Source organism: Bacillus rossius, chromosome 6 (genome assembly GCF_032445375.1).
Source record: "Bacillus rossius redtenbacheri isolate Brsri chromosome 6, Brsri_v3, whole genome shotgun sequence".
Lineage (NCBI taxonomy): Eukaryota > Metazoa > Arthropoda > Insecta > Phasmatodea > Bacillidae > Bacillus > Bacillus rossius.
In genome coordinates, this window is record NC_086334.1 from 73,259,152 (window position 1) to 73,285,961 (window position 26,810).

At 38.0% G+C, this 26,810-nt stretch overlaps 1 protein-coding gene across 1 annotated transcript in view; it reads right to left on the reverse strand.

Moving 5' to 3' along the window:
* Positions 1-586: 586 nt before the first annotated feature.
* Positions 587-26,810, reverse strand: part of LOC134533468 (tyrosine kinase receptor Cad96Ca) — a 213,513-nt gene continuing 187,289 nt past the window's right edge. Inside the window, exons 8-9 of the mRNA XM_063370992.1 lie at positions 9,930-10,111; positions 587-1,165 (exon numbers count right to left, since the gene is read on the reverse strand). Of these exons, the coding sequence (XP_063227062.1) occupies positions 659-1,165; positions 9,930-10,111 (689 nt within the window). The 3' untranslated portion in view covers positions 587-658. The remainder of the gene's footprint in view (positions 1,166-9,929; positions 10,112-26,810) is intronic.

Consider the following 26,810-nt stretch of genomic DNA (forward strand, 5'->3'; position numbering starts at 1 on the left):
CGCTGAGGCTGACCATGTTGTAGTAGGAGTGGTCGGGGAACCTCTCCAGCTCGATGTACTCAGTCTCCGAGAGCAGCAGCTGCCGCTACCACAGGGCTCTAGAGCTTCTCGCAGCTGAGGCTGACCATGTTGTAGTAGGAGTGGTCGGGGAACCTCTCCAGCTCGATGTACTCGGTCTCCGAGAGCAGCAGCTGTCGCTACCTCGAGGCTCTAGAGCTTCTCGCCGCTGAGGCTGACCATGTTGTAGTAGGAGTGGTCGGGGAACCTCTTCAGCTCGATGTACTCGGTCTCCGAGAGCAGCAGCTGCCGCTACCACAGGGCTCTAGAGCTTTTCGCCGCTGAGGCTGACCATGTTGTAGTAGGAGTGATCGGGGAACCTCTCCAGCTCGATGTACTCGGTCTCCGAGAGCAGCAGCTGCCGCTACCACAGGGCTCTAGAGCTTCTCGCCGCTGAGGCTGACCATGTTGTAGTAGGAGTGGTCGGGGAACCTCTTCAGCTCGATGTACTCGGTCTCCGAGAGCAGCAGCTGCCGCTACCACAGGGCTCTAGAGCTTCTCGCCGCTGAGGCTGACCATGTTGTAGTAGGAGTGGTCGGGGAACCTCTCCAGCTCGATGTACTCGGTCTCCGAGAGCAGCAGCTGCCGCTACCACAAGGCTCTAGAGTTTCTCGCCACTGAGGCTGACCATGTTGTAGTAGGAGTGGTCGGGGAACCTCTCCAGCTCGATGTACTCGGTCTCCGAGAGCAGCAGCTGCTCCAGCAGCTTGACGAGCTCCTGGAAGGATGGCCGCTCCTTGGGGTCGCGGTCCCAGCAGTAGTACATGATGTTGTAGAGCTCACGGCGGCAGTGCTCGGGCTTGTCGAGGCGGTAGCCGTCGCGCACCTTGCGCATCACCTCGGCGGCGGCGAGGCCCGGGTAGGGCGTCGATCCCAGTGTCACCACCTCCCACATCAGCACGCCGAAGCTCCACACGTCCGACTTGACCGAGAACACGTTGTCGTAGAGCGACTCGGGCGCCATCCAGCGGATCGGCAGCCGGCCCTCCGACTTGCGCTCGTACACGTGGCTGTCGATCACGTCGCGCGCGAAGCCGAAGTCGGCCACCTTGCAGACGTGGTCCTCGTCCACCAGCACGTTGCGCGCCGCCAGGTCTCGGTGGATGATCTGCGGGCACACGCACACACCTTACATTGCCCAAGGGTGGCTTACAAGGGGGACGCACCCCAACACCGAAATACATTAACCCCGAAAAATGTCATTGCAGGACTGCCACATAGGTTAGGTTAGGTAAGGTTAGCACACAAATTCATTCAGTTGTTTTTCATTTTGCTCCTGTGGTCCCCCTCTCCACAGAAACATTTTTCGGCGTTACTGTATTTCGTCATTGCGCTCAATTTGGCATTCGGCGTTATGGTATTCGGCTTTATTGTACGTTCGGCGTTGTGGTATTTCGGCTTTGTGGTAACGACCCGCTGAGAAGGAATCACTGTCTTGACGTCCTGCAAACAACGAGGCCACGCGAGGCGGAGAACGGGTGGAAGTAAGAGATGAAGCAGCCAGGGCGTGCTCAGCTCTGGGTGTTCACACGCCGTTTACAAACAGCTAAACATTTTTGAATGTAGTCTGTTTATTGCACTTGTCTATACAATATTAGTTCCATGTTTTCAACTTGTATTGTTTAGCCATAGAAAAAGACTAAAACAAATATACTTACAGAAAGTTAATGTTTAAAAAGTTATATACGGAGTATAGATTTAACATTTGTGTTACGTCTCCGCAATTTAAGATTTTGCCTTATCTATATTAAATTTTCTATTTAAATTTTCCTTTTTTAACTTTCTTCGCTAATATTATATTATTATGCTTGTTAATTACTTTTATTGAGGTTCAGGTACTGGCCGTTTTGCTACTGGCCAAAAGCCATAATTTGCATTAAACTAATATTTATTTTTTATGGTGTTATAATTTCTGTGTGCGATGTTAGACGATTAATTTTAATGTATTTAGGTCTAAACATAATGTATTTAAACTACATAAGACTGAATATATTGACAGAACATTTTTTTGTTCCGCTACGGTATGGGAGTGTGGTCGTGACGTCAGCGAGAGGGGGTGTCACATACAGCTTTTAATGTATTTTTAATGGAATTTATTTTGTTTAAATTCATGGCCACGCGGAAGAAGTATGATTATAATTTGCCGTTTGGCAATTATTGTGTTTTTTTTGTAAATGCGTAAATAAATAAATGTTAAGACATGTATTTTATTTTTATTTTGGTATTTTAATTAATTCATGCTGCTACCTCAAGCCACTATCCTGTTTTCGTTTTACAGTGTTGTTTAATTTATTTCTTTAGCACAGGTTTGCGTTTTACATGAAGTTAGGGCTTTTGGCGCAAAGTTTGCATATTGAAAGTGACCCGAGGCCGGGGGTGGGAGTTGTCGCCTTCAGAAGGCTCAGTAGCCAAGGCTTAGGGCGACATAGAAAATGGTATATTCCACCACAACATGATAACGCCACTGCTCTAAGTCCCATAAAAGCGCGTTACCGACGCGAAGAATGCACGCCATTTCGGCGCACAGAGCGGAAAGGTGAAGAGGCGTGTGATATGCGATTCATTGTCACCCTAATCCCCTCACCCTTCTCAATCTTTGAGAGCTTGTGGGCCCCTAAAATCCCATGGTCTAGCAGGTACATCTTCAAAGGTTTCCTCGGAAGATGAATTTGTACCACCTTACTTTGGATTGAGGTGGGTGGTGGTTACTGTGGAGGGAGGGGGGTGGTGGATAATGTGGAGGGAGGGGGGTGGTGGTTACTGGAAAGGAGGGGGTAGGTGGTGAGTGTCGCCATTGTCGGCTGCGTATTTCTTGAGCAAACACTTGGAGTAGGTCACGTCGGATAACGACTCGGGCTCAGATTACAACCACATCTTCATGCAGTCGCAAGCATGGACTATTTAAAGTTACTAACTGCCCAAAAACGTTTCCCTCTGACATTTGGATTAAATTCTTACTTGTTGATGGTTAAATTTCGCTAAAAAAAATACAAAATAAATTCTGGCACTTTTTAGATATAGCTACCTTACACTATTTAATCATAAATATATTCAAATATGTCATGTACTGTTTAAAATACCCCTCTCTTTATTAAATATAACCTTGTATTTATACAAGCATAAGGGATATAATATCATGCTAGGCAGCCTATGTCCGCGGGCACAGAGTGTGACTGCGCCTGCGCTTGTGAAAACGCATCCCGCCACGCAGCGCCCCCCACGGCGACGAGCAGATCGGAGCCACTCGGGGAACTTCGGCCAGACCCGTCTCTGCGGGTTGGGTAACGAGCGGTGCTTCCTGTTCAATGCCTCTAGATCGTTCGGGACGATAGAATTGTATCCCCTTGGGAAGGGTACCTTTAATACTTCTGGAAACATATCCCAAAATGGCTGCCAGACAAGTAATGTAGGTATCGATACAAGCACCTAGTTCCTCAGTTTCATACTAGGTAGCGCTGGTAGGGTTTGTCCACAGAATACATTACCAAAATAACCGCCTTTAGAGTAACATTTTCAATTGTCTTATCTTTTGTCTTTTGTTCTGCGTGCAAACTCTACTTCTATCAGAATTATATGATCGGAGGAAAATTCTTATCCCGTGAATTGTCTGTGTTAGTGCACCATACTTATCTAACCTAACCTAACCAAGGGGATAACTTTCAGGATTTAAAGCAGAAAATAATATGCATTTTAAGAAATCGGAAGGGTACCTTTCCAGTTTCTACCCAGGTACACTACATCCCCACTAAAAGTATGAAAGGAACCCTTCCAAGGGGATACAATTCAGCCCCCTCTCACCAATCGTTCGATATATATACCCCCCCCCCCCCATTTGGGGGACTGGGGAGTCTTCGCTCTGAACAACATGTCGTGACGTCAGAGCTACGTCCGAGGAAGACCTGCCCAACTGCTACACCGTCAAGCTGCCCGCTGCTGTCTGCTGCAAGTGGACACAGCCTGGGTAACCCCTGAGCGAGAGATGAGAAGTCTGATGTTGTCATTTGGGACATAGAATTTTCAGACTCAGACGTTACGAGTGGTGATTGAAATTTGTCGGGATTTTAAATTTTTGTGTTTTCACACAGTGCGTGATGTGGGGCAACAGTGTGGCCGGGAGCGAAGTGTGTTTGAGCAAGGGCAACTGTCAAACTTTGATGTGGACTTTGATTTTGGAAGCTGACAGTGTACTGGTGTATACATACAAACACCATTAATGATAGACTTCGCCCATTAACGTCTTCTTGACTTGTGTTTATTACGACGTCCTACTGTTGCAGTCGTACGCTGATAAATTCCGCGCAGTATCGTCTGAATGTGTCGTTAAACTTAAGGATTAACTTGGGTGCCATAAGATTTTCAACAGCCATTAATTGCATTCTGTTGAGACGTGCCTACAAGCTGCACCGCGTGTTCATCAAACGGATGATCGCCGCGGACTACTGAAGGACTGTTCGCTGTCCACTCGGCGAGTTCGAGCTGTAAGGAGTCCACCAAACTGGAAGACATTCATCCCGGCTGGTGCGACCACGCCGGCTGGTGTCGACCATCATCGTCGCATTACTAGTTCAGCGAGTCAACCCACTTACAAGGCGAGTAAGAACGCACAAGCCTACCACAATCTCCGCGGGCTGTTCTACACACTGCATTCGCTCCACATAGATATATTGTTACGACTTTCATGATGTGTTCGTAAAGGATAGCCCAAATAGGTTTTATTACAGTTTAATTGATTGCTAATATTTAAATTACTGATAAATAATCTTACTTGAAAAGGCCTAACCACCAATTACTCGCACTTACAAATGTTTGTTCTCAAGCCACTCAGTGTCCGTCAAGTTTCGCAGTCCGCACTCCTCAACGGGCCGCATTCCTCGCGGAACTCTGTCATCAAAAACCTGTCGCCGCACCCGCGGCACTCACGGTCCTCACCGTCGCCCCAAAAAACTGTCGCGGAGGCAGGCATCGCTGCTTAAATAGTCTGTGGCGCCCTTCTCGAACCTTCGCGTCATTCCCGGCCGATCCGACTCCCGAACAGTCGAGAAGGGTCGCGTCGCTCGCTCACGCGGCGGCCCGCGGATTCCCCAAGGCCGCTCAGCGATAGATGACCGTGCCGGGACAGGTTGATGCGGGGGGAGGGGGGGAGGTGTAGCGACGACCCTTGTAATCCGGCCAGGCGCACGTGGCATGTGTTACACCAGCAGGCCGCACGTGGCCGCGCGGGGCTGCCAGCCAGCTTCGAATCTGGTGCGCGTCGCGGTCCACTCTGCGTTCGTAAAAATATATTGAAATACGCAAAATTTGAAGAAAAAAATCTTTTCAGTTTCTTGTCAAAGGGGGAAACGGAATTTAACCATTTTTAAGTAATTTTTGGTACCTTTGTTGTTGTATAATATCTGATTTATTCTTTATGAATGCCTAGTATCACATTTTATAAACCACGCTTGTAAACATTTCGCTTATAAAGAAGTCATTTATAAATTGTATTTTTTTGAAAAAAACTTTATTGTACTCTTATTTTATGTTATGTTTATTGGTCTAATGTTTTTGTGTCACGAGCTTTCTTATAAGTCAATATACACTACGGCCTGGGGATATGTAGATTCCAGTAAAGTTAACATTGAAACTAACTCACAATAACTAGTTGTTTGCCTGTCGCAAGTAATTCTGTAACTACGCATTTTTGACCGTGTACATAAGCACGGCTATTAATGTCGCTAACTGTGTAGCCCGTGCAAAAGACTTCAACTGGGACAGCCAAAACGCCCGGTGTACTAAGGCTAATGTGCTCGTAATTTGAGGCCATTATTTATGCTAGTTATTTTATTCCCAGTCTCCTGTAGGCTGAGCCGGCTTGTACGAGAGGTATAAAGACTATTAAAACTTAGCGTTTTTAAATATTATAATCTCATGTCGTCACTGTGTGTGTGAATTATAAAGCCCTTATGTTGAATTAATAAATTGTTAATTTGCACTTAAAGTTTCAGCATATTTACTCGGTCAGCCCCTTTTGCCTCTTGTTCGTTTGACCTGTTTTTCACTATTCAGGGCAAAGGTTAAAATTTAAAGTGACTTAAAAGTTAGTTTTATGACTTTGATAGTGATAAAAAAATACTAAAAAATTTCAAAACAATATTTTTTATATTCTAAAAAATGTTAATAACACTGTTTTAATTTGGCCCAAATCCAATGAAATGATGGATAAAAAAGAAGTATAAATATTTTTGTAATACAATTTTCACAATTTTCCACAATTTTCCAAAATTGCAAACCATAGTTTTTTTTAAATGCTATAAATATAGTATGCATTAATAAATATAACAAGAAACATTTGTATATATTATCTTAGAGAATACATGTATAATGACAAAAAAATTTACGTTTACAAAAACATGGACATAAAAATAGGTAAAAAATAAAATTTTATAACAATTGTTAAGTAAATATAAATTATATGTATTAAGTTAATTTGATGTATGTTAAGATAAAATTTATAGCGATAATTATTATTTAACATAATTTTATCTATCCTTAGATTGCAAATATTTATGCATGCTTGTACAAACATTGAGTAGAAAAAGGGTTGTTCAAACTCTAGTACTGAGGGTAATATGACTAAATTTAAAGTCTAGAACAACGCCAGTCCCATTAAGGAAGCAGCTTTGTTTTTAATGTTGAAAAATAATTTTAATAAAATTTCCAATTTACTATTACATGCCAGTTATTAAATATCTAATATTTTTTCATACATATACTCTCTTAGGATTTTCACTTATTAATATAAAATTACCTTCCCGTAAGTGTCATTAACATAAAAAGAAATCTTTTTTTATCTATTTTGTATTTAAGTTAATTTTAAATGTGATGAATTTAAACAACGACGAGATATTAAGATATTGTGAATATTCAATTTTTCTTGGCATTGATAAGTTTCAAGACGGCTATGTTTCAGCGCGAAACTTCCGTCAAAGGCAAAAACAAATCTTGACAGTACGTGCATGTGTCACTCGCAAAGAAGGAAGGATTTGATATAATAAACCTTCCATTTTTCTCACAAAGGAGATTAAAAATCACCGACCTAGGAACAAGAATTGAAGCAGAATATGAAGAAAAGAGTCATGTGAAAAGGAGCACTTTGAGATTATAAATTTAAAAGGCCTCATTTCCATACAGCCTTGGTAAGAAAGAGAGAGAGCCTACAAACATAAAAGTGTGTGGATGTTAAAGTGGTAATTTGGACTTTTCGTTGCGCGGATTTTTTAAAAACTTTTTCTGAAATACTTATTTTTTTAATGGCCCTATGGCTAACGGTTGACGTATTAAATTTCAGTAGACTAATCAGTTGGGAGCCGTTTATAAAAATGTTCTCTCGTACCGCTAACTGGGCTCGTCTTGCAAGTCAGCCCTCGGCCGCTGCAACGAGAATACCAGCGATTTTACTGTGCAAAGTATGTGTACATGTACACTATATAATCAGCACACAACAAATTTGGCACGATATAAAGCAAATATAGCGTGAAATTTTTCATTGTTTATTAAACAGTTAAAAAATAATCGTTAACGTAATCTTAAATCAGTACTACAATATTAGATTAATTATTTATTAAATAAATGCTTGAAAATTCAATAAATGTGGCTTTAAAATATAAAATGGAACACTACCATTTTCGGATGATTTATACTTTAAAACAAAACATTTCATTTGGTTTCTACTGTCTATTGTTGCAGAATAACCATTAATTAATGCTATAATATGTAAATACATGCAATACAAGTTTGATTTTTCCTTTAACGTAGGAAAAAATTTTGATTAGGGTGATGCGCATGTAATCGTTTTCATTGCCCGTAATATTTCAGTATTGTTTGGTTATAACCCGGATGAAGCAAAATCATAAACTATAAAACTTTATTAAATTACAATATTTTAATAAGCAAACATTATATTGGTTTTCATGATGTGATGATATCAGAGGTTTATGTCAGATGACACATGCACAACTCCTAACCTAATGTAATGCTAACCACAAACATACACTATATAGCAGTAAGTATTGCATATAAATGAACGTATTTTTTTTTTTAAACATTAGACAGACAAAATTCAAACGAGCCCAACAACCCCAAGTATATACAAAAATTATTTAGGATTTCAAATATGGTCATCATAAAAATAAAATAAAAATTCAAATAATATATCGTGGGCATACAAGGAAACCCCTTTAAGTCCTGTCGAGGATCTAGCCACTGTCCCTTCTTTCTCTCTGACTCCTTTTTATTATTATAGTCCGTTATTACCTGTTAATATGAAACTGGTAAATATGTTTCTCCACTACTTTTGCTTTTACTGGTGTAGTGTCATTATTTATTGTGCTGAATATCATTACTATTTGTGGGCGCCAGGATTCTCCCCTTATTAAGCTTGAGTGTGTGATAATACCATAGGACATGGGTATTTCTATTATTATAAAACAAATTACTCTCAAACATTAAGATTTAGCTCACACATATTTTTTTTTATTCTAGGGAACAAAAGGAATCCAAAATCTATAATTGAATTAATTAAAATACATAGCTCTATCTCTGTCAGCACAAGAATTACTGTTAATGTTATTATAATAAAACCTACAAAGATGTTGGCACTCCAGAACACATGTAGTTTAAAAAAAAAACGTCTGGAGATAGGTTGCGCACATTTACTCCAAATTAACAATTGTCTCTCAAAGTCTAGGATTTATTATTTTTACACAGTTTTGTATTTTTACCTCGGCTAGTTCTCAGTTTTCTTATTGATTGGTCTGTAGATACACAGAGAAACGTCTCCCTGGACCTCTAGATCACCAAGTCGTATGTTAATGGGTATTTAACAAAAATAATAATTTGTATAGATTTTGAGTGTTCAAAAATACTTTACAGTCTTTTCAAAGTCTCAAATCACAACAATTGATCCAATTTAATGTTAGGTAGTGTATTTTACAATTATTCCATACCAAAGATGAATGGTGGAAAATAGGGCATATGTTACTCACATAAAAATATGCACTCCTAATTACTTTATCGTTTTGATAAAGCACTACCGATAATTATACACTTTAATTCAATCAATCCTTATCGTCCATTTGTGCGGATGCCTATTTCCAGCTTACATTCTTGTTGATATTTATCTCTTTGATATACTGCATGCAAGTCCCATCGAAGCCACCATAAAAAATTCTCTTTTTTTTAATTATTTAAAACTTATGCCTTTGTTGGCAAGGCGGCTCCTCATTGGCCGGAATCTAGTGACAGTTACACTTAATTTACATTTAACTTTTGAATCAGGTGCTCAACAATAACACCAAAACATAATATTCTCATTAAATTAAAAATAACACTTACTGACCATAAAATGTTACATAATTAAAACATCCATCAAAATATTACTTTACCGTTGTAAAACTCAATTGTCTCTAGAGGGGTCTTTCATATTGTTGGATTTTAATGTTCGTTTTATACCATAGAGTTTGTATTTCATAGATACGCATTAATTAAACCAAAGAGCATGTAATCAACATAAATAAAATATTAGGTGACACAACTATAATTAAAATAAACAAATAAATATAAAATCTGAACCAGACTATTGTTGCAGTACAGTCCATACAATGAAATTATGAGAAAAATTGATTTTTATATTCATATGGGTTTGTGAAATATTGTAAAATATATACGGTACTGCAACATGTTTAATCTAAGATAATAATATACTTGTCATGAAACACATTAAAATGGATTTTGTCATATGAATATCTCATTTTTTTTTATCTAACTGGACTTGGTGGGTTTAACTTGTACGCCCACGATATGACAGTGCAAAGTGCTGCAAACAGCTGACTCACGCCCTTGCCGGAGAGGAAGGCCATGCCGCGCGCCACCTGGTACACGAAGGTGGTCAGGTCCCTGGAGGTGAGTGTGTTGCTGGGCCCGTGCAGGTTGCCGTAGCACCGCTCTGCGCGCGAGTTGCGCAGCAAGCTCTGCAGCTTGCCGTGCACCACGAAGTCCATGATCAGGAACACTGGGTCTGTCGCAGCCAGCACCGCAGGTGGTCACACACGTGGAGGCGAGAGCATGGCCCTTCAGTACTAACTATACACATGTTCCTGCGAGCCCTGGCTACTGGCTGAAGATGGAGGGTGGCGTCGGTCATGGTGGCAATCTTCGATCACACTGATCTTCAACATTTACCAACATTGGCCAACAATTCTTCAATAATTTTCAACATTTGCCCAAAATTGGCTAAAACCTGCCCAAATTTCCATTTTTAATAAATATTTACATTGAAAAATCAAAAAAAAAAAAAATTCAAAAATATTTATTTCTTTATTTAGAGGCGAAAATGATTTTTTTTAAGAGAAAATTTCCTATTTATTCCTAAAAAATTGTAAAAATTTGAAATTTAAAAAAACCTAAAAGATTTTGTTTTAGAAAAAAAATATAATTCCCCATTGATGTTTAAGTTTCCCATGAGCATGCCTCAAATTAGCATCGGTTGGGTAGTTTTCACTTTGGCCATGACCGTAAACTTTAAAACTTTAATTTTCGACCAGAAATAAATTTTTAATAATTTAAAAATATGAACAATTTTGCTTACTAAAATTATTTAATGACTTAATCGATTTAGGTCCTCTGTTCGATTCCCGAGGAGAGTAAACATGCAATTTATCTAAAAATAAATAAAATAATTTTAATTAAAATTCAATTATAATTAGAAAAATCCTTGCTTACATCACACCTGCCACCGTGGATTCTGAAACATTTAAATTTTCGTTATGGCCGCCATCTTGAAGATCCATATTTTCATGCTAGAAAATCGAGATGATATTTGAAATTTATAAATAAAATAATTAAAATAAAAGTAAAAAACTTCTGCCATCTTGGATTATGATCTAATGGCCGCCATCTTATTTACTTCTGATTGAGGCCGCCGTCTTGTTATCGTCTGTTAGAGGTTGCTACCATCATTATAGTTTAATATTCACACCCTACGGTGCAGTGATTATTTATTGTCAGAGCACCCACCATCTCCGACCGTCTTGGCCACCATATTGGAAATCTATAGGCCTATTTATTAAACTAGATTTTCGGGAAAAATTCCAAATTTCATCAAAAAAAAAACCAATTAATAACTGATTAATTGGAACAATTTTTGTACTTGGTTCGATCGCTGGACGATATAAAAAAGTATAATTTATATAAAATATTTTGATTTTATGAAATACTGTGACAATTCATAAAAGTAGCTGAGATTCCTTGTCTACCAGACAGTGCCAATAATGGCATATTGGAAATTCGTAACAATTAATCCAGAAAATCGGGAAAAACTCCAAAAATCATCAAAACAATTACTCATTAAAATAATTATTGTCTCGATCGATTCCCGTCCTTGGTTAGATTCTCAACCAGTGTAAGAGTAACTAAAGCTTAAAATAAATTTTCAATTCTGTTTCCCGTTACCTTTTAAGTTTATTAATAATTCATTCTACTAAAAGTGATTTTATACATGACACTTGTCAGACGAATTAAATATGTTGTTGCTGTTCGTAGCATGAAGATGTAATGTTTACATCCATGGAATACCTTTCAACTAGTTCATATAAAATGTAAAGCGTATAGCCAAGTGTCTCCAGACCACAGGGCCACCTCATGTACAAGTCAGACATATGGATCAAACGTCTCCGAATCACAGGGCCTTCTTTATCGATAAAAAATATAAAAATTAGAGCAGTCAAGAAAAAGTCTCTGAATTGTCAGACCTAAATTATTGATAAAATCAATTACAAGCAATTAGTCCAAAGGAACATGGATTACGCTTACTAAAGGACCAAAAATCTCTGAAAAATAAATTTAAACGATCAAGAGGTGTTTAAATAGTAACATTCAAGGCTACTATAGATTTTACACACATTCAATAAAAGAAAAAAACACAAAATACACGTAATACACGCAATGGTCTCATAGTACACACTCTGGACATGCAAAAACACACAGTACACACACAGGACATGCAAAAACACACAGAACACACACAGGACACGCAATGGACACAAAGTAAAAACTGATGACACACAATGAACACTGAGTACACATACAGGACATGCAAGGAACAACCAAACATAAACACAATGCACACATTGAACACGCAGTTGCAAAAACTCAGTCTTCGTTAGAAATCAGATATCGAGAAATAAAACATTCAGTTTTAAAATTGCAAAATATAATTTATTTTAATTATTATACACATGCAAGGAATACAATCCATTATTTTATTTAGCCTGCTTCCCTCAGCTCGTTCAGTAGGAAGGCTTCTTATTTGATGTGCGAATAGTATCCTGCTCAAAGCAAAGCATGTAGAAGTCTTTACCAGTCGATCAATATGTTAGGAACTTCCCATGATGTGTAATCAAGCTCTTGTACTGCTATCATCTTCTTTGCATGTATATAATACATGTTGTTAATGTTAACTCCAGCTTCAAGGTCACGTTCATCGACCCAGTGCTCATCGCCAGCGCTATCAGAATAATTGTTCTTATCACGATGTTTCCATCGTTTTGGTCTCAGTGTTAATCGTATTCTTCGATATTGCCAGTTTTAGGTACTTCATCACAGTGTTTTGTCTTGACACTTTCATCAGTCACTGCAGTCATCATTGTAAAAGTCAGAATCTTCACCTGGATTACTTTGATAATTCGAAATCATTGAGTCGAAGCTAATTCATCGTTTAAAAGCTTCCTTTTATAATGTCCATAATTTTTCCAAAGTATGGAGGATATACTTCAGCTTTGTGCACATCGCACATCAAAGAACTAGCCTTCATATTCAAATAACTGAAAGAAGTTGGCTACATACAGTCATGACTTGTATTAACTGCATGTGTATAAAAATTTGTGCATTACAATGCGCAAACGTCTTATCCATTTTACCGATGTCTACACTTGGATGCAGACTGTAATTGTAATTGCCATTGTACTGGAATGCACCATGATTCAAGTCAACATACTTTGTTCGTCGAGACTGAGAAGCTCGTTCTCATTCTACTTTAAATATCACTGTCCTTTGATCTTCTGATTCAGATGCACGCGACCGAGAAACTCAACGATCTGCTGCGTTGCCTTCTTGTCATTCCTCGCTTGTTTGAGAAGCTCACATTTTCTGTTTCTTTTCTGCTCCACTGGTAGATCTACCAACTGATGCGCATTCAGTTGGCATTATTATTTTTGACGTAGAAAAGCAACAACTTTCTGTACAAATTTTCACCACAATAGGATGAACTATTTATTTTAAATTATTTGTTTTATTTGCTATCCGTATCATAGAAAAAGAGGAATAGTCATTAAACAATAGTGATAAATATCAGATACGACTCGCACGCCAAAGAGAAACACTAATGAAACACTTACTGATAAGTATCAGATACAACTCGCGCGTCACCAACTGTAGACTGATTGAACCTACGTAAGAAACTTTACTTACTGGCCATTATCTGATATGGCTCTTCCACCAACATTGTTCTTCGGACCATAGACATGAGGAAATGTCATAAAATATTTACTTTTAAGGGGAGCGAGTACCTTTTTTGGTTCACATGCATTTTAAATTATAGAAAACAGCTTTTATTTAGGTACAGTTATTTCGAAATCTACTGGTCCTATCAACCTGCATTCTGCCCGATTATTTTGCTAACATCAGTATGCCTTCCATACCAGAATAGCAAAATTAGCACCTTTAGTTCACAATAAAAAAAATTCTGAAATATTAGAGTTATTATTATTATTATTATTATTATTTTAAAATGAGGAATAATTGTTTTGCTAAATATAAAATAAAACTAATTTTCATAAAATTGATAGCAAAGCCTTATATAGTAAAAATAAATATACGACTCACACGCCACTTTTCGTATGTTATCTCAACTAGACAGTAACCTTACTCGTGTTTCAAAGGTCAAGCGTGCAAAATTTCATAGATATCGAATGAACGTTGAGATAACAATACAATGGTAAAATTTCATCAAGAATAACTAAAATCTGCTTTAAGAGTTGGTTTAATCGAAATCTTACACAGACAGTTACCTTCCTTCAGTTTCTAAAGTAAAGTGTGCAAAGTTTCTACTCAATCGGACAAAGAATGAGCGAACGCATAGGAAACGAAACCACAAACATTCATTTTTGTATATAAGAAGTGTTAATTAGGTGTATTGACTACATTTGTTCAAAATTAAATTGGAATTTGTTTATTTGTTTTGGTCATAACAATATAATTGAAAAACAAACATCCTAACATGCATACATCCATATATATATGTAACTATATAAACACACATAAGTACATATATACTAACATATATACATTTTAAATTTTGTTATGTTAAAATAAAAGTATCAATTATTATTTTTTGCAAAGATCTTAAGGATCTTATAAACTTTTCCTGAATCTTACATATAATTGGCTGTTGCGTTTCGTATACATAAGTTATAAGTTTATTTTTCCTGCATATTCATAAACTATATATATATATATATACATATAGTTGATTGGCATTCGTTGGTACATTGGTAAAACGTTTGCCTAAATTTTAGACCTCTAATAGCGTGTGGTCTGCATGATTTCCACGTTAGTAAGAATCCAAGCCACTCACGGAGCGATGTAAAACACACACGTCACTTGCTGGAGGCAGCAGCGACTGGGAGGTTCAGCTGTGCGACGGGCAACTGGGGCATACTCGTGGGCGCAGCAGGGGGCGAGGTGCACTAGGCGTCCACATCTCCACTCCCCAGGTGTCATTTCCCGACACCATGCCAGGAAATTGGAAACTTATTGAGTCGCTGGAGGCGATTTTTTTTTTTTTTGCAGGCGGACTGCTCGCGTCACATACGCGCGGGAGACAACGTCGTTAGCGGCCAATCACAGCCCAGTGACGCAGCGTAGCTCCTCCTTTCGCGTCAGTCTGCATAAACTATTACAGTCTGCGAAAGTAGCACCAACGGTGCCCATTTACTAATTGTCGCTTTCAAAGCCTCGCACGCTGTTTGCTCACAAACACAGACAACCACACGAAGTTGTTTACATATACCGTTAGCAGAACATCATTAACGGAAGAGTACATTGATCATTCGTATTACTTTTGTGAATTTTCAAATTTGAGATATGTTACATGGCATAAGATGATTTAACTCACATTTTGAAGGTAATAAAAGGGAAATAATTGTAGTGTAATAACCTGATATATTTTCAGCTAAAAACCTACGAACCCTTACCCTGCCTGTATAGGAAGCCCACATTTATGAGTAACTCAAAAATTGTTCTACCCGAAATATAATGAAAATATTTAAATATAAAGTTGCTTGTTTTCAGAGAAAATATTTCTCCTAATTTATTTTTCTTTCTGTTTGTAGTCTTACAGTCTTTTTATATGAATCTAAGTTATTTTTTAGATTTCATTGACAACTTTTGGACGTGTATATTAAAGTACCAATAAAATATAAATTCCAATATCGTAAGTTTTAATAATACATAAATGCCCAAGTTTATTATTTGTCTCGTTTCTACACGGTTCTCTGCGACAATATAACCCATGAGTGCAGTGTTTCAACGCTGGCTGGACTTGCATTCTGAAGGACCGAGGTTACAATCCAGTCCTGACTTCTGTTTTCCCTTGCTCTCCCGACATCACTACAGGCCAGTGCTGAGATGGTTACATTCCATGGACCATGGCCGATTACTTTCCCATATTCATGACAGTTGTTGTTCGTATTGGTCTTGGGTACCTGGCTGTCGGCGAGATGTTGGGCCTCCACAACATAAAAATAAAAATTAATACCAAAGAATAAACCGAGTGAACGCGCAGAAAAGTTACCGAAGAATAGGGCAAGCTACTTGATGCAGAATCGCCGAAAACGGTAACTGAATCTGCAGCTTAACAGCCGTTGACAACGTATAACATTCGGTAGGTCAATGCTGAGGAGTTAGCAAATGTTTGGAGAGGAAGTAGGCATAAGTGCTGGCTGACTTGCGGCCTACTTATATGGGTCCTAAAACATTCCAGACCTCTAATTGACAAGCAAGCATTTAGGTTGTAAAAAAAAATATTTTATGTAAACATGATCACAGTTACACACTACTATACATCTCAACTATATATTTATAAGCAATTTTTTTTTAACTTTACTTTTATTTCCAGTTTATGTTTGGCAATGATATATTGACATTCAAATAACATGGTTTAGCACAATAGAAGACCGACCAGATGTAAAATTGTTATTTGTGGACATTCATATCGTTTTATCTGCAAATGATTCAATAAGTATTATTTCTTAAAGGCTTATATTGGCATTTATTTTTCTAGAATATTTGGGTACAGCACTCGATTCCAAAAACATGTTTACAAAACCTGTAGCAAAATATTTTTATAATGTAAATCTGTCCCTTTGAAATTGCCATTTCTCTTTCAAATTAATTTGAAAGAATATAAAAAAATTAATTTCTTCGAAGATGTAGTCTTTTCAAACAAACTGCAATCTCGCTGCTGCATATTGGAGAGATAAAGAAGCAATACAGTTCAGATTTTGCAATTTTCAATTAACCTTATGCGGCGTCACTGAAGAGCATATATGTTGAAATGGCTTTGTCTATATCGTGTCAATGTCTATTCTTTGATTTACCTCTCTGGGAGGACAGCCAAAATGCGAGACAGCTGCTTATGCCCAGATGCACGAGGTATAACCTGGCGATACAGCAATCGGCTTAAAGTGAGGTTTGGTAAGGACAGATTTTATCATATTTTTGTTAATCATAACAGGGAAACATGATTACCTATAATATTTCAGCATTTCAAACGTTTGGTATTATTATTGGTGTGTACATAACATTAATATTACTTTAAATCTACTTAAATTCCAAACTAAAATAAATTTTTGAAAAGTAGAGGCGTTATTGCATACCTTAACCAATAATATTTGTTCTGAATTAATCTTAGGTTCTTAATCTATAAAGAGGAACTAGTAGTTAGAACATAAATGATATAAATTTTCAGGCTACGAAAACAAAACAAAAAATAGCAGCCTGTAGTAGATACAAGACACTGTAGCATGTAGTAAAAAGCAAAACCTTATGTTCTTAATGTTCAGTTGTTTGCATAAGCATTAAATGTCTTACAGGGTCATTGTCACCATCTAGAAACGCTAACTGGTGGATGTGTGAGTTACATCCCAACCTCTCGGGCATGGCTCAGTCGTCCCTGTACCTAGAGCATTTGTGCAGCTCTTTGACGAAAGAAAGATGAACCTTTCTTACCTTAGGACTTATGTTAACGTTCAAACTATGTTTTATTGTAATGCGCGCTGAAAGTAGGTACGAGTTTTGAGTAAAAGTAGATTTCATACAAATTATTTATATATATTTTTTTAAATTTTGATTGTGTTTAGTTGTTTGAATTTAAAAACAGAGTCAAACAAATTCTGAAAAAATCCAAAAATTATCAATGAAACTCTCTGTAATATTCATAGTGGAATGTCAAAGGCCATAGCCGTCTAAGTATGGGTGAGCGGCCACCACGCGCATTCGTTCAAAATTTTGGCCAAACGTTTTGTCCGATGGGTTACAAACTCTGCCCAAATTTCAACCTTTTTCTGCCCTAGCTACAAAGATAAAAATACCACTAATAATTTTGGTGGAATTTTTTTTCCTTCAAGATCTACTGAACCAATTTTGATAAATAAAAAAATATATGTTGTAAATATATTCCAGGTCAATTAAATTTCAACTTATTTTCTACCAAAATCCATTTTGCCTCATGCTTAAATTTACGTTTTGAATAATATGAGACACTTATTACAAAAAAAAACTATGAGATTTGTGTTATTTTTTATTTTCTTATTTATAATTTTTGCGCAAGTAACTGAAAAATTCGTCTTCGTTGACTGGAAATCCTTACGGCTAGGGCGATATGTCGTTTGCATTTGTCCACGATGCACGAAGACATGAGAAAAGAAAAAGTACGAAGTATCCATTTCGGTTCAAGTTTCGCAGCGATAAGTGCCATGGTTGGTTTACTTGTATTGACAATTTGAGACAAGAGAAAATCTGTGTGAAGTCCATGTGCCTACTGAGGAACTACTTTCAGAAATTTCAACAAATTGGTTTTGTTTGGAGACTCGTATGTGTGCAAGCACACAAGCGGATGGGCAGCAACCGATGGCTATGACGCCTGGACATGTAGCTAAACCGAAGACTGTACTCGGTTTATTATAGGTAAATAAAAATGTATTCTAATTGGAGAAATATGATTTACGTGGAAAGTTTGAAAGACTTCTATTAATTAAATAAACTTAATGAGTTGCAAGACATTTGTACTTTTCTGGACGATATCAGGTAGAACATTATCAATCAGCTTCCTGATGAAGTAGCAAATCACGGACCTTTAAAATATAACTTGTGGCTGTACTGTTTATATGGTAAACCGTATCGGTTCGAGGACCAAGATAAGAAGTGCGCTTTCAAAACATATGCTGCTACAATTTACACTTTCTGACGATGTAAAGCAGTCAGTTAAAAACTATATCGCGGAACATTTTCAGGCAGGATATTCATAGGCGTGCGCAGGACTTCAGTATTGGTGGTGCCAGATTACACAACAGCCCTGTCATTCACGGACCCCGAGCCTAAAGCGGGGGGTTCGGGGGTCCTCCCCCGGAAAAATTTGGATTTGAAAGCGCAAAATGGTGCTATTTAAGGTGTTTCCGAACAAAAACATTAAATACACAGATGTAAAATTTGTAACATTTTAAATGACAAATTATGGCTTTGAACGTTATAATCACCAGGATAACTACTAAACTATTTACAGTTTTAAGCTTTGTTGAGCCATAAAGTAAAATGCACAAATTGTTTCCACGGAATTCATGCTGGTGGCTTTGAAAAACCGTACTTACATGTTTTCTGAAGACGCCAAATAAATGCTAGAAAAAATATTCTCAAATGTTAAGTTTTAAAATCAACAAATCAAGGGAGTTTTTGTAACATATCTTAAATATGTAAAATATTAAATAATAAAAATACACAAATAAGAGTGGGCAAAAGTTTTAACTTTTGGAATACAACAAAAATGTTTGTCGGCGACTGCATAGAAGTCATCGAGTAAGCCTATCCTTTTAACTAACTAAACTCTCTCTCTTTTTTTCAAATAAACCCTGGCGGACGGCGGCTATTATTCCATGCGCCTGCCGAGTGGAGTGAACAGTGGACTCCGAGCGCGCATTCTATGTAATTCGAGGAGAACTAGGAGAAGTATTTACATTTCAGAAGTTTCGTAGCCGCGGCCCGCGTGTACAACACAAGTAATTGCAATTGGCTTGTTTCCGTGTGTATAGTTGGTTCGATTGATAATTGATATACTGATCAGGGGCGCAACAACAGGTGGGGGGGGCAAGGGTATTTTGCCCCCCCCCCCCCCCCCCGAAACCTTGAAGTGGAGGCAAACGGGGACAAAGAAAGTGCTGTGTAATCAATTTTTAGATAATAAAACTGCTTAAATAGCACAATTTTCCACCTTGAAATAAAAAATTTCCCGGGGGAGAACCAAAAGTGGGGATCGATGATTCTTTATAAAAAGGTATATTGCCCCCCCCCCCCCCCTTTTGGAAATTTAGTTGTTGCGCCCCTGATACTGACAGTGTTATGAGCACATATCTGTAACTCGACACGATTGGAAAACATATTTTTTTGGAAATAATACGGATTTTTTTAAGTATGTATTATTTCTGCTTGTAAAAAACAAAATAACGTTAACCCTAATGGTGGTGCCAAGGCACCTGTGGCACCTACCGTGCGCACGCCTATGAGGATATTGATTGTTTCTGTCTTCAGTAAACAGCTGGGAGCTAAGAATTAGTCGGTTCATTCCAATGTAGAAGAAAATCTTAATTAGATTGCTAACTCCTTATGATTTCCTTAAGTAGAGTAGGATTTATGAATTAATATTTTTCTTTGTAATTTTGTTATTTTTTTTCCCCCGAAACCGTCTTTTTTGTATTTTTACCATCAGTCTGGGATTGAAACGGAGTGATCAAATAAATCATTATATTAACTATAGATTTCTTAATGATTTTGGAATTTTTTTTCCGAATATTCAACTTAATTATTACATATTTCGAAGATGGCGGTTAAATCACAAGATGGTGTGCGCCCTGGCAATAAATTATTACTGCTCTCTAGTAGGTAAAAATAAAACTAATATGACGGCAACTCCCTCTAGCAGACGAAAAAAATATATCGGATCCGAGCTGTCGATTTCCAATCGACGAGGAGATCAAAATGGCCGCGATGACGTCGTACCGACTGACGTAAATATCCTCCTGGTATTAGTGGTGGAGGTCAGTATGCCATCCATCACCACAGTGGGCGGGGGATGCCCTTGCCGAGTTTAAACCGAGGACTCCGAACTCTGTGACACAAGTATGATTATATCTAAACAATTTTAAATATTATTTTTTTAACATTTTAAAGTATTTCCGGCTTTATAATTTAAAATTTACATCATTTCAAGATGGTGGAGAAATGTTTAAAATGGTTAAAAATTTTTGCATAAAAAATATCTTATAAATTAAAAAAATCCGATATTTGTGATAAAAATGGCAGATTTTCAACATGGATATCGTAACGAAGAGTGCTACGATGGCGCCAGAGTTCAAGGTCAAGGTTAAATCTCTCCACCAGAGGCTTATTGGAGTCTTGTAAATTGGGAATTTAAGCCTCAATGGGGACATTTCAAGCCTCTGGAACTTTCGGAAAATGAAATAAAATTTTTTTCTTCAAAACGGTAACTTATCCCTTGAAAAAGGAAAATTTCTAGGAATTTAAATGAAATATTCATTTTTGACGTATTTCGAGGAAATTTACCACCAAGAACACCACCGTGCTGTCACAATTCAAGATGGCCTACATTGGCTCCGGCTCCACGAACCAGAACCAGTAGCAGGATACATCTACTAATGCTTATTTATGAGGCCATTAGAGATGATTATGCATAACTTGTGTAAGGCATTGAAGACTTTAGAAAAAAATATCTAATGGGTAAGATCCATGTTACTTACTTTGTGTACCCTTGTATATGTACGTACACAATAGAAATGTCAGAATATGCACTCTTTATGTAAGCTTTAATATGATTTCAGAGATTCTTTTACTGGCAAAAATAGTTATTGTTAGTAGTATAGGAATGGGGCCCCGAGCGCACGGCGCTGGCGCGTGCTGTGTGGCCGGTGGTGTTTTCCGCCATCTTGGATTGTGACGTCACGGCGGCCATCTTGGATGGTTGTGACCTTGACCTTTGACCTTGACATTTGACCTTCAAAATGTGTCAAAATCCGCCAAAATTGGGCAAAAATTGCCCAAAATTCCTCAAAATTCACCAAAATTTTCATTTCTGTGAAAAAAATTTCCGCCAGAAAATCTCAAATAATTCCACAGTTCAAAAATTAGGATTTCGAAAATCCTCAAAAGTCGCGTTGCCCTAGAAAAAACGAAAACTCCTAAAAGCGGCTTAAAACTCCTAAGAGCTAGCCGCTTATAAGCCGCCGACCTTGAAAATAAGGATGTCATGGCAGCCATATTGGATGATGACGTCACCGTTGCAATTTCCGTTACGGCCGCCATCTTTAACTTTTTTATTTATTATCCGATTTTAATGAAATTTTTTTTAAAAAATATAAAAAAATTCAAATAATAAAATTTTTAATAAAAAATATTTAAAAAATTTACTTTTACGACACGGAGTTTGGAGTCCTCGGTTCGAACCTGGTGAGGGCAAAAAAAAATTAAAAATGGCGACAGGCTCCTTCCTCAATGGTGGGTGCTAGCAGACTGACTCCCACCACTTTTTTCAAAGCATATATATCGTCATCTAGTATGACGTCATGTCCGCTGTGCTGATGCCATGTTAGTTTAATTCTTACCCGCTAGAGTGTAGTAAACATTTATTACCGAGGTGCCCCCGCCATCTTGAAATTTGGCCGCCATCTTGAAAATCCGTAATTATTTAGCTACAAATTCGGGAAAAGTTCCAAAATTCATTAAAAAAATCACTCATTAATTTACATATTGATTCGATCGATTCCCGTCCTCGGTTCGATACCCGATCGATGCAATAATGTTTAATTTTATGTAAAAAATAATAATTTCAATAAACCATGTTCAACATTCGTAAAGAGACTCTAAATCCTCTACTACCATCATCCTATCAGACGTCAAGACCACCATATTGGAAATTCGTAATTTTAATGCTAGAGAGGCGGGAAAAAGTTCCAAATTCATTAAATAAATTTGTAATATATATACTGATTGATTGGATCGACTAAGGTCCTTGGTTCGATCCCTGACCGATACAAAACAACTTTAATTTAAAAAAATACTAAAAAAGTGTTAGGTTTGAGAAAATAAAAACAACACAAGTCCTTTTAAAAAAATTTTTATTACATACATACTACACTACTACAGGTACAAAAAAACACTGACAAATTACTAAAGCCTTTTGGATTCCTCGATTCAAACAGTCTTCTTATTGTACGGACTAAGACTTTTACATGACTTTAAATGTCTATCCGATCCGTTCATCACCACAGCCAGAGACGGACTGAAGTTCATATCACTCATATAGTCTCATTAGCCGGTACAACACATGAGTCAAATCAATAACCATGTTCATTATACGTCTCGGAGCATTTTTTATAATGACGATGTAAGCTATCGAGACGTGAAATTAGTTTATTGCACTTATTGCACTGAAATTGTATTCTTTGAACATTATTAGAACAACCGCTTCTTTCATGTCTGCGAGCATTTGAGGTGATAGTAAATGACGCACCACAGTATTTGCACTGATGCGAAGTACGCTCTTCATTAATTGAAGTATTCAATGATGATGAAACTTCAGTTGATGGTGGAACAGCACATATCGAAGTCTCCTCCAGTGTTGTCAGAGGCGTTGCCAACGGGATCTGCTCCAACATCGTCGACGACGACGTCAAGGTTCCCGCAGTCGATGGTACAACCTCCATCGAGTTCGTCGTTAAAGTCGGTAAAGATGCCATCGAGTTCGCAAGAACAGGCAATTACGCGACTTATGCACCAGAAGAAAAAACTAGGTGATCCGTACACCGTCGACGGCAGTAACAAACTAAGCGTCCTGCTGTCTAGGACTCGTTTATATACATTAACCGGTTTGAATAATACGCTAGTCAAATCAAGAACAATTTACTAAAATACTAGAGTCAAAACAACATTTAAAAAAATAGAAGCACCGACAACGAAAAGGCAGCACATTTGGAAGCACCGACAACGAAAAGGCAGCACATTTGGTAGCACCATCATCGAAAAGGTGGCACATTTGTCATTGGCTCCAATATTCATTGGCTCCAATATTCATTGGTTCCATCAGTCTATTGATTCTATCAGTCTAGTGACTCCAACAGTCATTGACACCAACAGCCTTTTTCTTCATCAGCTCCAATGATATTTGGCTAGAATGCTACGAGTCTAAGAGACTATGAGGCTACAATTCTACGAGTGTACAAGACTCCTCCAACTACCTTCAAGTGTATAAAGCTCCAAATGCTCCAACAGCTCCAACACGCAATGTACGCAATGTACGCGCAATACATGCAATTTACACACAGGATACGGAACGTTCACACAGTACACACAGGAAACGGAACGTACACACAGTACACACAGGAAACGGAACGTACACACAGTACACACAGGAAACGGAACGTACACACAGTACACACAGGAAACGAAACGTACACACAGTACACACAGGAAACGGAACGTACACACAGTACACACAGGAAACGGAACGTACACACAGTACACACAGGAAACGGAACGTACACACAGTACACACAGGAAACGAAACGTACACACAGTACACACAGGAAACGGAACGTACACACAGTACACAAAGGAAACGGAACGTACACACAATGACTACACTTCGTTCGCGCAGTATAAGCATTTAATGAGAACGAAGCACGTTTGGACGGAAATTCTATAAAACGAAAGCTCATTTAACGAAAAGGAGGCGCATTCTCTCGTTCATTCAACTTGGTAGGATGCAATCGTCAATGATAAGTTAGGATATAATCTCTCCAACAGTCTATGAATCCAACAGTTTATATTTCCATTAGCCATCGACTCCAACAGTCATTGACTCCAACAGTCATTGGCTCCAACAGTCATTGCCTCCAACAGCTCCAAATGGCTCCAACAGCTCAAAATGCTCCAAACGGTCTCCAAATGGCTCCAACAGCTCCAACAGCCTCCAAATGCTTAACTCAGCTCCAAATGGCTCCAAATGTTCCAAACGGCCTTCAAATGCTTGACAGCTCCAAATGCTCCAAATGGCTCCATCAGCTCCAACAGCTCCAAAAAAAGGCTCCAAATGCTCCAACAGCCTCCAAATGCTTAACACAGCGCCAGATGCTTCAAAAGGCTCCAATTATCGCATCTGTCTTCATCGGCATTTTCTCTTTTGCTCCCACTGCTCCAACAGCATTATGTTATATGATTCCATGGATACTTTGTTACGTAGCTACAGGTCTACGAGGTTCCAATGCATCATGTTTACGAAGCTTCCAGGACACGAGGCTACATGGCTACGAGACTACATGACTCTAACTGATTACAATAGCACCACTCAGTGGTGAGAGTTAGGTTATCTAATGCAAAGCAAATTGATGTAAGTAGTTCTGACTGTCATCAACAGATGTAGCCACGTGATGCTTGCAGGTAAATATTAATTAGTTATTTTATGTGGGATGCGGGATGCTCACTAACGATCGCAAAAGAAGGAAGGCTTCGCTAGACACCAAGGAGAAGGAAGTTCGTCTTACATGTTAATGCTTCGCTGATGTCTCATGGCATATTATTTGACTGAGTAATGGTTGTTTATTTCTTTAATTCCACCTGGTAAAATTATTGCAAGTGTCAATTTATTAGCAGAAATTCACTAATTAAATGTAGCTCTGAATAAAATGACATGACTCATTAGGTAAATATCCATCATGCAGAGATCGATTTCACACAAATAATCAGCAGCACTCAGAGAAAATCATCAGATGTCTAGCCAGGAATAACCAGAAGCACTTGGAGAAAACCATCAAATTATTAACAAGAATAATCAGGAGCACACGGAGAAAACATAATAACAAGATTAATCGGGAGCACACGGAGAAAACCACCACACGTTTTCTTGATATCATAAAATTAGAGGAAAAAAAAATTAAAAAAAAATAAATAAAAAATTTAAAATAAAAACAAAAAATACATAAAATTCTGGCTTGTACTAGAACTCTATAACTCTATCTTTGCTCATCAATGAGAAGTTCACAAGCCAAAATTTTATGTATTTTTTGTTTTTATTTTAAATTTTTTATTTATTTTTTTTTAATTTTTTTTTTCCTCTAATTTTATGATATCAAGAAAACGTGTGGTGGTTTTCTCCGTGTGCTCCCGATTAATCTTGTTATTATGTTTTCTCCGTGTGCTCCTGATTATTCTTGTTAATAATTTGATGGTTTTCTCCAAGTGCTTCTGGTTATTCCTGGCTAGACATCTGATGATTTTCTCTGAGTGCTGCTGATTATTTGTGTGAAATCGATCTCTGCATGATGGATATTTACCTAATGAGTCATGTCATTTTATTCAGAGCTACATTTAATTAGTGAATTTCTGCTAATAAATTGACACTTGCAATAATTTTACCAGGTGGAATTAAAGAAATAAACAACCATTACTCAGTCAAATAATATGCCATGAGACATCAGCGAAGCATTAACATGTAAGACGAACTTCCTTCTCCTTGGTGTCTAGCGAAGCCTTCCTTCTTTTGCGATCGTTAGTGAGCATCCCGCATCCCACATAAAATAACTAATTAATATTTACCTGCAAGCATCACGTGGCTACATCTGTTGATGACAGTCAGAACTACTTACATCAATTTGCTTTGCATTAGATAACCTAACTCTCACCACTGAGTGGTGCTATTGTAATCAGTTAGAGTCATGTAGTCTCGTAGCCATGTAGCCTCGTGTCCTGGAAGCTTCGTAAACATGATGCATTGGAACCTCGTAGACCTGTAGCTACGTAACAAAGTATCCATGGAATCATATAACATAATGCTGTTGGAGCAGTGGGAGCAAAAGAGAAAATGCCGATGAAGACAGATGCGATAATTGGAGCCTTTTGAAGCATCTGGCGCTGTGTTAAGCATTTGGAGGCTGTTGGAGCATTTGGAGCCTTTTTTTGGAGCTGTTGGAGCTGATGGAGCCATTTGGAGCATTTGGAGCTGTCAAGCATTTGAAGGCCGTTTGGAACATTTGGAGCCATTTGGAGCTGAGTTAAGCATTTGGAGGCTGTTGGAGCTGTTGGAGCCATTTGGAGACCGTTTGGAGCATTTTGAGCTGTTGGAGCCATTTGGAGCTGTTGGAGGCAATGACTGTTGGAGCCAATGACTGTTGGAGTCAATGACTGTTGGAGTCGATGGCTAATGGAAATATAAACTGTTGGATTCATAGACTGTTGGAGAGATTATATCCTAACTTATCATTGACGATTGCATCCTACCAAGTTGAATGAACGAGAGAATGCGCCTCCTTTTCGTTAAATGAGCTTTCGTTTTATAGAATTTCCGTCCAAACGTGCTTCGTTCTCATTAAATGCTTATACTG